The sequence below is a fragment of the Anopheles gambiae genome, chromosome 2, assembly GCF_943734735.2.
Source record: "Anopheles gambiae chromosome 2, idAnoGambNW_F1_1, whole genome shotgun sequence".
NCBI classification, from domain to species: domain Eukaryota; kingdom Metazoa; phylum Arthropoda; class Insecta; order Diptera; family Culicidae; genus Anopheles; species Anopheles gambiae.
Window position 1 is genome coordinate 74,642,472 of NC_064601.1, and position 15,621 is coordinate 74,658,092.

Below are 15,621 nucleotides of genomic sequence, written 5' to 3' on the forward strand. Positions count from 1 at the left end.
TCGATGTGCAATAGTTTGTGTTAAACCTTTCACGCCACACAGTTAGTTTCAGTATTGTGATATGATAATTTTTGTCTTGAACTTGATTATACTGAATGCTCCAATAAGAACTTTACGCTGACTATATTTATTACATGAATATCATTTCGGTTTATTTATTAGATGAATTTGACCTAGCGTTTTATAAAATGTATACGGGAGGGTTCAACTCAGATCAACATTAAAGCAATCCTTCGTAAAATATCATCCTCGCAATCAAAACGATGGCCAACGCTCATGGCACATACCCTTGGCGAGAGCATAAACCAACTCTTGTTTCCGAACATTGTGTGTTAATATAGAAAATAGATGCACGCAACACGATCAATTACTCCCCGGTACAAAGCAGAAAGATAACTGTAAACAATATAACCATTTACCAAACCACTTACACGATTTGTAACGCTTTTTTGTCGTTTGAATCTAACGGAAGCATTAACAAAAAGTGGAGAACTACAGTAAAGTTAAGTCGTGCATAATAATTAATGATAACGGTAGTAATAATTATGAATAATAACGAAGAATTTAGTATGCATACAATGCTAATGTTAACCACATTCTAAGCTTTTCGTTACACACACACACATATTATTAATGTGAGAATTCGAAGTGCATCGATAAAATTTTGATTTTTGGACTTTATCGCGTTTATGTATTTTCACCGCCCGCTGCTAAAATCAATTTTACGCCCCAATTAGCCCTACATTTGCCCTAACACTGAAGATCGGTGCTAATTCGTCATGCACGTAGTACTGGGTAGTGATGATAGAGTAGCTCAAGTTTCAAGAACACAAGTAGTCGATAGTCTCCTTTGAAGCATATTGGATTTGGAATTGTTAAGCACACACATACGATACAATTTCTCTTCGTTCGTTCATTGTTTACTTCCGTCTGGGCAGTGCAATGTCCTTCGACATTTATCGATGGATTGAACTAACAGGTGGGCTGATTATTGTTCGGCCTATCACATAGATAGTACTACTAGAAGATACCGACGAAAACATAAAAAATCCACAAATTAATGAAAAACAACCGTTAAGTGAAGTTGATCCAGAAAGATATCAAAATAATATTTTGCTTATATCGTTCACAAATATTTGGATATGAGAAGCTCTATGCCAGCTCACATTGGACCAAAAACAAAGAGTTGTTGGGTCACAAAATCACTTTAATTGGTATATCTTGAATCGATATATTTTGAATTGAGAAAACAAAAGTTAGCCAAAAAATGTGTTTTACTATCATAGGCCAAACAATTATCAGACCATCTGTTACAGACCCACACAGACGGGGTAAGTTCTGTTATAGCTGTCGCGCAGGTTTATCGCCTGTGCCGTCCCAAATATGCTTTACAGTGTGGGCACGTATGATGTACATCCATACATTCGTCAATGCAGCAAGGTATTAGGCAGCATCCTAACCAGCATCTAAAATTACATGAAATGAATTATACGAATTATTAAATGAATATTTATAAGATTTTTAAAGAAAACACTTAAATTTAACAGAACTTGAGCGAAGATAGACTGATAGACAAAAATTGCAAGTTTGCTTGAAAACTTTGATAGGCACTGTTACTGAAATTGAATTTTCTATTGATTCTAAAGAAATGGCTCGTTACGTTATTTACTTTGATGATTCTTTTCGACTTTTTTTTATGGAATTATCATAGCTGGTTGTTTAATAAACATCTTAGTAGTATCGTAATGCTATTAATCATCAGCATTGCTCTTATCTAAGGGTGTTTAATAGTGTCAAATTATTGTAAAAGGAACAATTTGTTCCACTACATCAAACTGTGTATGTTGGTATATTGTAGTATTTATATTTTTTGGCATTTCCAAATAAAATTCCTTTAAATAAAATAGCTATATATATATACATTTCAGAAATATTATATGTGTTAAACAAATCTCTTGTTCGTTGAATCATTTAGTGTTTGTGCAGTGGTCTGGTGTCCTTCCTCCAGCTCAAACAAGCTAGAGTAGGTGCAAGTGAAAAATGATACTTTTGTCCTGCGTTTTGAACAGGGGCGAAATGTTTAGCATAGAAAAACTTGAGACGAGGCATACAGCCTTGATTTATGCCTAAGTTGCTCATAGGTGAGATCGACGCACCTGAAATACCAGCTTAAATTAACAAAAAAATATCTTGTAGAACAGTGGTCGGCTAGCGAAATGAGTGTGCGGCTCTTTTTTGGTTCTACCAATTGAGTTTGGTTAATCGGTTTGGCTTGTATGTGGCAGGTAACGAGAATTTTTACGGATTTTGGCTTATTACTATCGCAAAGTTTACCAACCACCACTGAGAACTAAGCTAGCTAATGCGATATATGCGATAACTCTAAAATTTAACGCTTGCTATCATAGCTGCAACTGGCATCACGGGAATAATGTCACACTTTGTTTGTAATTAAATGACTTTCATCGTTTATATTAACCTTTATATTTATATTATATGATTTTCATCCTTTAAACTGCTACTTAAGAAGTTGGATAATATGCTACTGCTACTTAAAAAGTTGGATAATATTTAAGTGATTTACTAGATGTAATTAATAATACCATACAAATGACACTCCAAATGACAAAAAATGAATAAAACGCAGGATAGTTGTTCTATAGCCTATAGTTCTTGATCGTAATTTAGAGCCCATTACTCTTTAAGTTTAAGCCCCTCAATCGCGAGCTCACAGTACCAAGACAGCTTAGAGTGAGCAAATGATGTTATGGATCATTTATATGACCTTTTTTCTTCCTCCAATTTACTCCTAGCCGTCTAAAATCGCTACGGACAAAAAAATAGTGCGTCTCCCCCATTCCCATACTCACCCGAACAATGCGATCAGAAACCCGGACACATAGGCAATCATTCCTGGCGATGTTGTCGTCTTAGTATTCACTTCTGCATGGCAACTGGGGCATATCATGTGTGTCGACTGGGGCCCGATCGGCACGACCGTGGTAACGATCTGTGCTCCGGTCAGTACCGGTTGCTGCGGTGTGAACGGGCTCGACGGAGGAACACCTCCTACGGCTTGCGCATAGCTCGGTGGTGCCGATTGTGGCGGCACAAACCCGTACGGTGGTGGTCCATCTTTAGTCATCTACAAGTTGCCAAAATTAACAAAAATGAAGCATTAGCCCAAGAACATTCAACATAACGCTAGATATATTTGTACCATAATTGAGGCCACGGTAGCTATGTGACGCCGATCAGCGATTAATTTCTTAAGTAGTGGTCAGAATGTATTATGAAAGGAAGCTGTAAATTGGAAAATTTGAGGGGTTGTGAAGTGTCGCTTGTAATATGCCCTTAATTTGTCGTTCGGACAACCAAGCAAACCTCAAGAGCATGTGGTTCGAGATTGCGTTTGTACCTACAAAGTCAACGTGTTCTTTCTTCTCTCGTGTAAAAAAAGAAAACAAACTTTCGAGACGTGTGACTCCAAAACTCGTGCAAGGAACAATGGAACGTACTTTCTTTATCTAGAACAAATCAGACTTGTTCTACTTTGTATTTTTTTATAATTAAATTAGCATTCAGTTTAGTACAACGTAAATACTTATCAAAACAAAAAGTAAATAATTCTTAAACCAGTAAGAAAAATCTTCTGGAGCCTTCTAAACCACTTTCTTAAGCTGGCTTCCATTACTGATAACATGTATTGGCAATTAGTTTAAAGATAAGGAAATGATGAAATAAGCCACAGCGAATTTCAAACGATCATCGCCTTCTAACAATCTTCCGTTGCAAGCGAAATTTCACTGTTGCCTGGTGAGAAGAAGCAACGAAATTTCGACACAACTCCCACTCGCACACACACACAAACGTCCAAGGCCATTGCCGTCCCATCCTGTCCCTTTGCTCGGCTGCCCTTCAAGCGTCACGCATCTGAAGGTCTCGCTCGTAAACCAATAGAACTTTACAGAACGGCCCGGAACGCCCGCCTTTGTGTATCCGCCGTACGTACTGCCATGCCGTTGTCCCCCTCTCCTGCCCAAAGCGGGAGTTCAATAATTAGCGTTTTGCCTTTGCACACACACACATACACATTTCCTGCTCCACGGTTGCTTGTTGTTTTATTCAATAAGCACAGGTGAGCTTGACATGGCCCACACAGTGCTGCCGCTACGGAGCAACAAGCACGGCCAACCACAACGCCAACAACCAAATTGAACACCACTGATAGATGCTCGATTCCCATACAGAGTCCCCATGGTTTACTTTGACTGGTTGACGTAATTCGTACCGTTGCGATCCCACATTCTGCAATGCAGAACGCTATGGTCCGTGTCTTTCCAGCGCTTGATGAGGGGCCCAGATCGACACATCTTACACCTCTCGGGCTTATCAAATACTCAGGAAAGATTTTGAACATTCTGACCCTACAAATTTCATCCATCACGGGTGCAAATGATGCTACCATACCTTTGTGTGATTAAATCCTCACAAGTGCAGCTGCGTTACTCTCTGCGTTCGGTGGCAGCTTGGGCGATCCTCAGACTGGTGTGTTTCGCACTCGATGACGCTTATTGTCGGAGGTTGTGCAAATTCGTTGCCTTTGGCGTTGGCCGTTTCACCTTCCGGTGGAATGTGTTATACTTGCTCAACGAAAACTGTGCCTCTCCAATCGACGTCAGATCCGCAAAATTTACCCCTTTTAAGGAACTTGCGCTAATAAAAACACACAGCAGCCGAGGCAACGCACAGACGTCGTACGCACTCTTTTCGATGCTTCCTTCACTGGTGGTGTGTCTATATGACTCAATCGTAGCATGTATTTTTAGTGCTATGTTTTGCGATTTTCTTTTTATTTGTTTCTCTTTTCGTTTATTCGGGCTTGGAACTGCGTTGTTATGAGGTGTAGGGTAGAGGACGGAGGCGGGGTTTCCTTGTGAAACAAATTGTCTACAACGTACATTGCTATTGGTCATTTGTGTGACGTTTTGGGTAATTACTTTTGTTCCAAAAGTTGTATTTAGCTTTTATAATAATTTTTAGTCGAAAAAAAATGCATGTTTTATTCTATACGAATTATACAATCGTCAATATCATATGAAACGAAAAGACATTTATAACACCCACAGTATACAGGCGGTCCCCGAGATACACGGTTAATGGGGACCGAAAACGGCCGGAAAATACCGCGTATCTCGAATTTCCGCGTAAGTCGAATCTCGTGATTTCCAGCTAAAATATCACTAATTTTCGTGTAATTTTGCAAGTAAGGGGTGGTTTTAGTCACTTTATGAATTATTTGATATTAGGGTAACTGTACCAGTTTTCGGCAGGCTAGTGCAGCAGTTTCACAAAAATTGCTCACACATCAATATTTTTCATTATTTTTCTTGAAAGTGTTGTTATTCTGGTTGATAAACTATCATAGTATGTTACAATATTTTTTATTTGCCGGTTCAAAGTCCTTTTTCATAAATATTCGTGAAAATGCAAACATTGATTTTGCTCCTATTTTCGGCAGTTTGTTCCTATTTTCGGCAGACTGTGTTCCTATTTTCGGCAGCGCGAATACGGGTCAGAAAATGTTTGTATCAACGTGAATATGTACAAAAAAATGTTTAAAGCAATTTAACAATCTTACTTTTCTAAGATTGGTGTTAAAAATCACGTTAATTATTAATTTTATGTTGCTTATTTTGGCCCGTTTTGACAGCCATTTTGATGCGACGTTTAAACAGAGCAGCCATTGACAGTTTGATGGTTATAGCGTACGGTGCGAACTGGCTTACAAATATTTATTTTTCTCTTAAGTTTGTGCATTTTTTGTAGTAAAATTGGTGATATTTGGTACAAGAAAGGTCATATTATGTGTCGACATACGCATTGTAGTGTTTTGATCATTTTTAAAAGGAATATTCATCCAAATTCAAAGTGTGTTATTGTTCCGAGTTTCGGCAGGAGCCCACAACATTGAGCTGTCAAAAATGAACATTTACTGTGTACCTATTTTCGGCAGCATTTAAAATGAAAAATAACCTGTTTATCGTGATTTTAAAATTCCGAACAAGTTAGAATAAATTAAGTAAGCATAAAATCTTTAATATACACCACTTTTTCATTGTTTTACTGTTCTGATTCTCTTAATCACAACACCTGCCGAACGATTGGCTGACAGCAAAGCTGCCGAAAAAAATCACAATTTATTTGATATTTTGGAAAATACGTAATGAAATGGTGTGAAACTTCGTATGTGAATATCAAATAAGTACACTTTCACTGCAAAATTGTATTTTGTGAGAAATTTTACCGCATTTGTGCAGAATTTCACGTTTTTAGCTACCCTGCCGAAAATAGGTACACTGCCGAAAACTGGTACAGTTACCCTATTCTGACTGAATATAACTGTTTTAAACCTTTTTAAATAGTTTTTAACATTCGATCAAAACGAAAATTATTTGGCAATTTGCAATTGATGTGTCAAATCAGTACAATTTGCTCAAAGAATTGTCAAATTTAGAAAACCGCGTATCTCCGAATCCGCGTATAAGAGGTACCGTGTATCTCGGGGACCGCCTGTATGACCAAATCATTACCACAGTACATTGAAATATGATGAGCAATATTTGCGGGTTTTCTTATTAATTTTGCTCTGCAATTTATGATTTTTCGGATATGTATTAAAATAGCTTGAGGTTGTTTGCAATTCATAATCAATATCGAACGTTTTTAATCATGTTCGCACGAATATTATTCGTTGCAGGTTGCTGTCAATCAGCATACGAATCAACCCTTGAATGCTGTTTGACAGTACCGGCTGATGACAAACGGGTCGAAACGTTGCGGAAAAAAAGAAAACAGAACATTTTCTCTTGGATCGGTGCGGATCTGTGCAAAATTCTAAACATGTGCAGTGTTGATAATACGAAGCGTATCGCAACCTTCCTGGAGGTTCCGCTTGGAAAAGTGGGATACAATGCTGAAAAGGTATGGTGTTATCGTTTATCTTTGAGGCCGCATACACATTGACCTAATGTGGTGGTCGGTAATAGTTTGCGGCCGAAAGAGCCAAAGTCTAGAACAATGCTCGTAGTGTTCCACGTGAAGAGTCAAATGGATAAAGCAAGCGTAAAAAATTTGAAAAGTTCTATATAAAATTTATGAAGACAAAAGAGCCGTCATTTAGGAAGCAAAAAAACCGCCGTACCTTGCCGTAGTTTGTTGATCATTGGACTTAACGCTTTTGCTATTCTTTCAGATCCTGACGAGAACGAAATCCGCCCAAGAACCAAGCATTTCCGGGTTTTCCTCAATCATCCAGTCTTTAATCCGAGAGTCGAAAAAGTCGTCGGTTCGGCAGGCTCATTCTGATTTCGAAACAGAATGCCAGATATTGCAGTGGCTGGATTACGCCGTACTGTTTGTGGCTCCATCAAACAAGGACAAACACACCGCCAAGAGCCTGCTGGACGTAAGTTTCATTATGGCACCGCGGTGGAGGGAAGACTGTTCTAAAACTTCCGTAAATCCCTTTTTCAGGAACTTAATTTCTACTTGCAAAGCAGATCCTATTTGGTAAATGATACCCTCAGCGTAGCGGATGTAGTAGTGTTTCATACCATCCACGAGACTATGGTAAGCCATTCAGCATATCGATTGGTCGTCGGACTTTTAGTTTCCTCAGCATTTTTCTCACCAATTCCGGTCCACCACATTGCAGGCAAATCTTCAACCACTCGAAAAGGAAAACTTCCTTAACGTTTCCCGGTGGTTCCATCACCTTCAGCAGTTGGGAGAGGTTCGTCAAGGAAAAAATCTGCTCAACTTTTCAACCCTGCAGCTGCTGGAATGGGCTACTGGTACTCATACCTAAACCTTGGTTTTATGGTTCTATCCGCTTCAAGAGTTTTGTTCAAATTTAATGAAATTATTATAGCTGTTTTTTGCGTGGGCTAATTCATTGGCCAAATTAAATTACCTGGCCGTGGACGAAACACGGTAATAAAAGTTATAATTATTTTCTTTTTATTTAAACTTCTGTAACTTCTAAAGCTGGAAGCAAGTGTCTCAAACTGATTTGTAATAAATTATGTGTACCCTACTTTTGCTGTGTAACTTTAAAATTCCCCTAGTGATTTTTTTTAAATAATTTTAATAGTATATTTTCAGTGCAGTGGTTCGGTATCGAATGTTAATAATTCGCAGTAAGTTTTGAATACTTTCACACTCTGATTCTACATTTATTGTTATTTACTATTACTAGTTGATTTGAGCCTGTTACAATGCACCATGAATTCCTAGGGACTACTAGTACTAGTCAGGAGTCATTTCCGACGGGTGTCGAAGTTGTCCGGAGTAGGCCGAAATCAGAATCAAACTGGAGTCGCTGCGATAGCATCTTTGTTCTGGTCCCAACACTGACTGACTTCTGTGGACGCAGATTTCAGCTGACTCCGGACGACTTCGGACGACTCTGGGCGACTCGGGACGATTATTGATAATGGTGGACCTGCCTGCCGGAGTCGGAACGGAGTTGATTCCGGATTTTTTTAACTTTACTCATCGCTAAATTGGTGACGAAATCATACCTGTCCTGGAACCAATCACAAGCCTGTATCGATCCTGAAGCCAATCTTGTGCCCGTACCGGACCTTAAATTGAAACTAAACCCACATCGGTCCGGAAACAGCTCTCGATTTTATTCCGGCCCTGAACTTGTACCACTACGTGTACCGGGTCCACAACGAATTGTGAACCTTTATGGTTATGGGACTGATACAGTGGGGCTGTTTCGATCCATTAACTGATTCCACGGCACGAATAACGAATCCAACTGTATATTATTATTGTTTTATTATTACTTTCAAATACTTGGTAGTTACTACGGAAATGTAATTAAAAGTAAATTAGTACAAAAACTATAAAAATTGAATAGATAGATTTACTGTTAGAAATTCATCTTTTGCTCGGATTCATAACACAAGAAACATGGAAATCGAAACACAAAACAAATCAAACACCTAAAGGAAGATACTCCAAGTACAAGGCTCCAATTGAGTGAAAAGACAATCTAAGCGCAAAGCTAAGCTACTCGAATTCCGTCTTCTTCTGGATACATTAGGCTTATTTGGCATAATTTCGGGACACTTTTTTGACTCTTCGGGAAATTAACTTTATGTGATAAGAATTGGACTCTATAGCTCCCGTTTTGAACAAATCCAATGTAAATAGTTCATTTCGTATGAGAAAGAGTCAAGACAGTGTGAGAAATCCAAAATTATGAGAATCCCTGAAAAATGAAGTGCAAATCGTTTATCGTTTTACTTGCTCACACTTACACGTACTGTAATTTGTACTTTGCTTTCCGTTACAAGTTTTTTTCTTCTATGTGTTACAAGATGCAGCACGTATGTTTTACAAGTTATTTATACTTATACTTCCTACGTTGCGGCCTCATTTTCTTGCTGTATTTTCAATACACTGTAGCAGAATTTTCTATTTGTAAAAGAATGGTATCTACCGTATCCTATCTCAATCTAATTTTTAACCAAATTTACCGTAAACCTAAATTTATATAAAAGGCGATTTCACGTACTGCCTTGTCTGTAGAAACCCTACATTTTTCTATTAACTTGCTCGATAGCTGCTGTATGAGATCATAAAGTTGAATTACTCCGCAGATAGCATAAAGATATGAATTCATAGTGAATCGATCGCAATTCGCTATCATTTTTAACATTATATTCCACCTGTAACATTATATCCAACCTGCACCACCCGTATCTTTTGGCGACTGGTTGGATGATTTGCTTAAATACGTTCATATAAGCTCATTAAGGGCGTTTGACTCTGGCGTAGGATGCTCTCAACCTGTCCGTGGTGAAGCATCTTACCTTACGTTGGATAGGCCCAAATATTTCAATTTGCTAGTCCAATGGACCAGAAGACTATTAATCTGAACCCTGCTGCACTTAGTTGGAAACAAAGTCCGTATGCGTATCCGTATCCGTATGTGAGACAATCATGACCTGAGTCTTGGCCACGTTGACACGGGTTTTCTAGCTTGTAGCATACTGTACAAAGGCGCGACGGCTCACCTCTGCCAGTGATTTACCCTTCACCGCAATAGCAGTATCTTCTGCGAAATACAACAGTGGACCCAGCAAACTACCCTGTGGTACACCAGCCGAAAGCAAGTGCAAGTCTTAGAGCTTCGTACCCAGTGCTACTCTGACAAGTTTTTGGAGAAGTCCACCGTGCCAGGCATTGTCAAATGCCTTTTCGACATCTAACATTGCGACCACCGTGAATCTGGCCTCTCTCTTGTTGTTTTCGAAAAGCTTAAACCTTAATAACTGGTGAGTAGTAGAGTGATCAGAACGGGAGCCAAACTACTCTTCAGGAATATGATCAAGTGTCTCCACAGTTTCCTGAAGAGACCCAAGTATCACTCTCTTCAACAGTTGCCCTAGGAAGGAAAGCAGACTGATCGGACGGTAGCTTATGGGATTCATGGGGTCTTTCCTTGGTTTGAGAATGGGTACTACCCTTGCCCACTGGCATGCTTCAGCTCAGCTCAAGACACCTGTGAAAGATATTGCTAATGAAGCAGATGGCCCTCTCTGCGAAGTGCCTTAGTAGGATGTTGAGAACCCCATGGAAACAAGGAGCCTTCACGTTCTTTACTGCCTCAGCGCTACTATGATCCGTCCAGTCGATACTCTACCGCCTGGGAGTACCGTGTACTGTGCCTCATCGACTAAGGATAAGCTAGTAGGTATCTCTGCCTCGTAGGGGCTAGGTATACAGTGGAACCCCTCATAACGAGTTTAATCCGTTCCAATGATTCACTCGTTATGCGGGAGGCTCTTTTTCATACAATTTGTGTGAAATCATTTGTTCCAGGTAAAGAAAAGAGCAGGTATATAGAAATTATATGTATCATAACCATATGGAACACCTCCAAGTAGCAACAGTGATGCATTGATCAATTCTTAGTATCGAAATTCTCGCCTACAAGAGCAAGTAGATCAAGAATGCATGCAAGAACACACTCATCAATACACCTCACACTTGTGACACACGCTTTTTAGGGAGGTACACTACACAATAAAATCCACATCCTGCCTTCTTCCACGACGGAAGCCGAAGTGAGGCTCACATATTGTTAAATAAGAAGGAAGAAAATGGAGCATTTAAATTAAAGACACTACCTCACTTACTCCGCCTGTCGATGAGTGCAGAACTGCACTGCAAGTGTATTCGCTTTGTCATCAGGTGTAACCACGGTTTGGTTGTCAACAGGACTGACCAAGAGAGAAAAAAGGGCTTAAGCCGCTTCCTCAACACCTTAATCACTTTCCAGAAGGCCCTTGTGTCCATTCTTGCCATAGAGTGTCCGTCCGATAGCCGCAGTTAAACTTTTACAGTCCGCATCAACAATTTTCAATGCAAACCCTCGCTGATGCAACTCGATATTGAGCCGATCGTTTCGCGAGCAGAAGTATTTGAAACTATAATAGATCAAAGCAGCAAATAACTCTAGGGAGTGTTCTGAAAAAAATGGAAAATATTTTTAAACTCTGGAACATCTGTCTAAATCATGGCTTTATCGACAAGCTCGTAATGGGTTCAAATCTCATAGGGACACCATGCCGTGACAGTACGTAGAACCGTTGACTATTCTGGTATTAGAATTAAACGATGTAGTTTCGAATAACATTAGCTTATTGTCACTAAAGCGTTGCGCTCTAGTTGTCTCTTGGACATACGCCGCCGGCTTGTACAAGGCCGAACGAGCATCAATTCCTTTTACCTTTGTTATTGAAGCAGTAAACAAATAATGTGGTTGGATTAGGAAATTACAACAAATGTGTGCCGCTGCTTTAAAGCAACCCCCAAGCAAGCAAGCTCCTCCCGCAACAAATAATGTTGTCTGCCCGAAATACAAAGCCCCACATGCATGCTCTTTGTGAATGAAATCAAGAGCATCTCGCGCATGCTGTCCCACCAGATACTGCGCGCCGATGCGCCGTCTGCTGTGTGTTTTATTGCATCGAAGCATAACAACAGCTACTACTGGCAATGTGTATGCGTTGGAGCCGCGTTCTCTCGCCTTCGTTTTCGCCCAATTCTCAAGAGCATCATCGCGTGTATCGTGAAACAAACCAAATGGTGAATCACTTCGATTCATGGCACACCACCCTACTCCGTGCAACGCGACGCAAGAGCTTCTTGAACAACGCGGTTCTGGCGTTTGTTGAAGCGACAGCGCAGAATTTTGAGCCCAGCCCAGGGCTGGCTATAGTTCCACTTGGGCTCTCGAATGGAAAGCAGGAAGGCAGGCAGCGAGGAACAACAAAACACACATCTGCATTCCGGGTGTTTGCGTTCATTTTGCCGGTAGTGTTCCTTTCAACCCCTGTCCACCACCTCACATCATCAAACGCCCCCCCCCCCCCACCCTCACCCTCCCCCATCCCGGTTGATGGTTCGGACGCACGCGTTTCAGTTCATTTGCTCAGCTGCCCCCGCCGCTGAAGGCTTCCATCAGTGCGCCCCAATCCATGCGCACCATACCACTCCATGCGCGCCGCGCTTCACGCTCCTTGTGGGTAAGCGCATCTGTTCTGAACATTTCTCCACCAACGGTTTGCAACGGCGTTTGTTTGGGTGGTGGTTTCGCGCTAGCGGTTAGCGGTGGTAGTGTTCTTTGCCACACACTAGATCACCCCACCTCATCTCTCTTTGAGGACTTATCTTCCAGTCAGAACGCGCACATATTGCCGAAGGGATGTCCGCTTAATCGCGCGCGCATCGCACACTCTCCTCGCGCGTCTCGTCGCGCTGCTCAGTCCGTCAGTGGTGCACGCCGGGTTGCGATCGTACGCTGTTATTGGTCTACGGTTTGAGTCTTCAGCGAACCACATCTCTAACGGGTGTGCCTGCCTGTGCGTCTTCGGAGGCGTTCTGTTGTGTTCATATTTATCACTCTCACTTTCGTTCCTCCCTCTGTCTGTACTCTCCCGGGGATGCTGTACGCGGGCCTGGTGCAGTTTGCGCTGGATGATCGTGGTGATCGTGTGTGACGTCGACGTGATCTTGGAGCAGCAGCAGCAGGCTGGAAAGCCGTAGTGTTGTACTATCAAAAATTCGGTTCGCTTTTGGACGCCAAAACACGGTTTCGGTGTCGATGATTGCGTGCACGCTTTGCCCATTGCCCGTTAGTACACCGATGTTGAACCGCGCTTAATCAATTACGTTCACGCACGAAAACTAGGCCGTCGACGCTTCCGGAGTGATCGCATTGCGTTTGTGAGGTTTTGCGCTGTGCTGTTGTGCTTTGTTGGGCATCATCTTAGTGCGTGAGTGTGTTTTTTGAGTGAAAAAGAGGAATCATTATGCTGCAGCAAATACATGAGCTGCCTGTACAAACGTTATGATACACGAGCCTGGAGAGAAAATACAAATATTCTACTGATCCCGTAAGACAGAAGTACCGAATCCAGTTACGGTGTAGCGTTGACCAGGCAAATCATGAGCAACTACTCGGCCGACCATCTCGGCCGCAGCCCCGAAGAGGATGGGGTTTTCTGCTCCAGTGAAATATCGATCGTGGCCGCATCGAGCGCTACCTTTATCGCGGTACTTGGAACAATCGGTTTGTTTGTTGTCTATTTATATCCTAACCACTTTAACGCCATATGTGTAAAGCGGGCGCCTCTCCCTAATAGTTGGTTCTTGTTTTCTTCCACAAACGAATCGGTTCAAAATTCTGGGAACCGTGCCGGTGATCAACAGGAAATGTGACCACGCTGCTAGCGCTCGGTCGGAACCGAGCCGTGCGACAACGGCGCCGTCAACCGACCACCGCGTTCGTCATGTCGTTAGCCACCGCGGATCTCCTGTTCTGTGTCGCCGTCATGCCGCTCATGGCACTTCGATACGGCCGCCGAAGATGGCCCTTTGTCAGCGACAGCTTATGGTGCCGACTGTTTCCAGTGGCACTGTACGGGACGGTCGCCACCTCCGTGTTAAGCCTGGTGGCCCTGACCGTCAATCGGTATGTGCTGATAGTACATCCCGCCTGGTACGGGGCAGTCTATCGAACGGCCGGTATGGTGCCGCTTCAGCTGGCCATTTGTTGGGCCATTCCGTACGGTTTAATGGTGAGTTGGATTGAACTGCAGCCCGGTGTGCGTGCGTGTATTCCAAATGTATTCTTTAAATTGCTGCTCTCGATTGCTAGGCTTTGCCACTGTTTGAACTGTGGGGTCGGCTAGGGTTCGATCGTCGAACGTTCTCTTGTACGGTGTTACCCTCGATCACTTCGACCGGGAAGTTTTCTGCCAGCCCGAAGAAGTTCATTTTCATCGTGGGATTCGCTCTGCCATTCTGTGCCATCGTTCTCTGCTACACGGCCATCATCGGTGCAGTGCGCAGGCAGCGTCGCCATATGCAGCGGTATGCGGCCAAACCAGTAGCTGCAACATCGGTTGCTTCCACGCCTGGCAGCATTGCCGCACCGAGCAACGACGATGATGAGCGGCATCTGACGCGAACAACGGCCGCTATATTCGGGTGCTTCATGCTTTGCTTTCTGCCACTTACGATCGCCAATGTGCTGCTGGAGGATGCCGAATCGGTGGGAGAGGCGGGTGATGTGCATGTGCTGGCATCGATTCTCACTTGGCACTCGGCCGTACTTAATCCCTTCATCTATGCGCTGGGGAGTCGCCATTACCGGTAAGCATCACAGAGAAGTAAAGGATTCTAATAAGTCAGTTATTATTTATCAGTTTGTTAGTTAATCACAATCATAGGAATGAATTTTCATATTGAGTTAATGTGTGTGTAAATTTTCGCTTTATAGAAACGCTTACTGGGCTGTCTTACGCTGTGCAGATTGCAAGAGTACTAAATCCCAACGAAGAATAACATTTAGTAGACATCAATCACCTACGACGCCATGTGCAACTAAATCCACTAAGATGGGAAGCTGCACTGCTGAGAACACCGGAAGTGGAACACAAAATAATTCGGACGTATAACGAACGCCAACTCTTTTCTAAAGAGCTAGATCCCATGCCATATGTAGATTAAATAAAACTGATACTTTAATTTTTATAATGTTGTCTTTGTTTGTTGTTGTTTGTTGAGTTGCGTTGCTTTCTGAATTCAAACAGCTGGCTCGGTGACTGATTTCCTTGAAACAGGATCTTAGAAAGAGAAGACTTTGCATTTTCCTACTATGCTACACATCTATTGGATATTAATAATTTAGATTTCAGAAAGTTTAAAGAGGCAAAATAAGCCAAATAAGACAAAGAACAACAGCACTACACAATGCAATGCCGGTGTGCCCATACACTAACCAATCTATATCCATCTCCATGATCCATGGCCAGGGAGCAAGTTTCTTGGTATTATTGGACATGTTCATGAATTGATCTACAACTTATCTTAGTCGAAGATCAGCTGCATCAGACAGTGGCGGATTTAACGGTACGCGGACTGAGCGGCCGCGGGGGACCCCGTCAATTTTGGGGGCCCCGTGGATGGTAATTCCAGCATATACAACAGTGCCCAGAAAACTTCTGTGCTCAATAGGTCCAAGGATGAAGC

At 42.0% G+C, this 15,621-nt stretch overlaps 3 protein-coding genes across 5 annotated transcripts; 2 read left to right on the top strand and 1 right to left on the bottom strand.

The window, feature by feature from the left end:
* Positions 1-126: 126 nt before the first annotated feature.
* Positions 127-5,081, bottom strand: LOC1275729 (LITAF domain-containing protein). 2 transcript variants are annotated; one of them, XM_315015.5, is made up of 3 exons: positions 4,471-5,081; positions 2,871-3,145; positions 127-1,466 (listed from the first exon to the last, which is right to left on the bottom strand). In XM_315015.5, the coding sequence occupies exons 2-3, from the start codon at positions 3,143-3,145 to the stop codon at positions 1,361-1,363; spliced, it is 381 nt and encodes a 126-aa protein (XP_315015.1). In that variant the 5' UTR covers positions 4,471-5,081; the 3' UTR covers positions 127-1,360. The 2 variants fall into 2 exon arrangements, with proteins under 2 accessions (XP_315015.1, XP_061498670.1); XM_061642686.1 differs by lacking the exon at positions 4,471-5,081 and adding an exon at positions 3,221-4,218.
* Positions 5,082-6,785: 1,704 nt separating this feature from the next.
* LOC1275730 (eukaryotic translation elongation factor 1 epsilon-1) lies at positions 6,786-8,098 on the top strand. The gene is made up of 4 exons (XM_061645532.1): positions 6,786-6,984; positions 7,256-7,468; positions 7,537-7,632; positions 7,718-8,098. Exons 1-4 carry the CDS (start codon positions 6,904-6,906, stop codon positions 7,868-7,870), a joined length of 543 nt encoding a protein of 180 aa, XP_061501516.1. The 5' UTR covers positions 6,786-6,903; the 3' UTR covers positions 7,871-8,098.
* A 4,452-nt stretch (positions 8,099-12,550) lies between these two features.
* Positions 12,551-15,126, top strand: LOC1275731 (protein trapped in endoderm-1). 2 transcript variants are annotated; one of them, XM_315017.5, is made up of 5 exons: positions 12,551-12,947; positions 13,053-13,657; positions 13,798-14,165; positions 14,246-14,742; positions 14,870-15,126. In XM_315017.5, exons 2-5 carry the CDS (start codon positions 13,534-13,536, stop codon positions 15,045-15,047), a joined length of 1,167 nt encoding a protein of 388 aa, XP_315017.5. In that variant the 5' UTR covers positions 12,551-12,947; positions 13,053-13,533; the 3' UTR covers positions 15,048-15,126. The 2 variants fall into 2 exon arrangements, with proteins under 2 accessions (XP_315017.5, XP_061503333.1); XM_061647349.1 differs by lacking the exon at positions 12,551-12,947 and having other exon boundaries at positions 13,551-13,641.
* The last annotated feature ends 495 nt before the right edge of the window (positions 15,127-15,621 follow it).

Bases quoted from the DNA above. Each gene is read 5' to 3' on its own strand.
- LOC1275729 (XM_061642686.1), bottom strand. The intron at 1,467-2,870 runs GTGAGTATGGGA...ATGTAATTTTAG, and splicing joins TTTCTGATCGCATTGTTCGG to ATGCTGGTTAGGATGCTGCC.
- LOC1275730 (XM_061645532.1), top strand. From the start codon at position 6,904: ATGTGCAGTGTTGATAATACGAAGCGTATCGCAACCTTCCTGGAGGTT. The intron at 6,985-7,255 runs GTATGGTGTTAT...CTATTCTTTCAG, and splicing joins TGGGATACAATGCTGAAAAG to ATCCTGACGAGAACGAAATC. The intron at 7,469-7,536 runs GTAAGTTTCATT...TCCCTTTTTCAG, and splicing joins CCGCCAAGAGCCTGCTGGAC to GAACTTAATTTCTACTTGCA.
- LOC1275731 (XM_315017.5), top strand. From the start codon at position 13,534: ATGAGCAACTACTCGGCCGACCATCTCGGCCGCAGCCCCGAAGAGGAT. The intron at 13,658-13,797 runs GTTTGTTTGTTG...GGTGATCAACAG, and splicing joins CGCGGTACTTGGAACAATCG to GAAATGTGACCACGCTGCTA. The intron at 14,743-14,869 runs GTAAGCATCACA...TTCGCTTTATAG, and splicing joins CTGGGGAGTCGCCATTACCG to AAACGCTTACTGGGCTGTCT.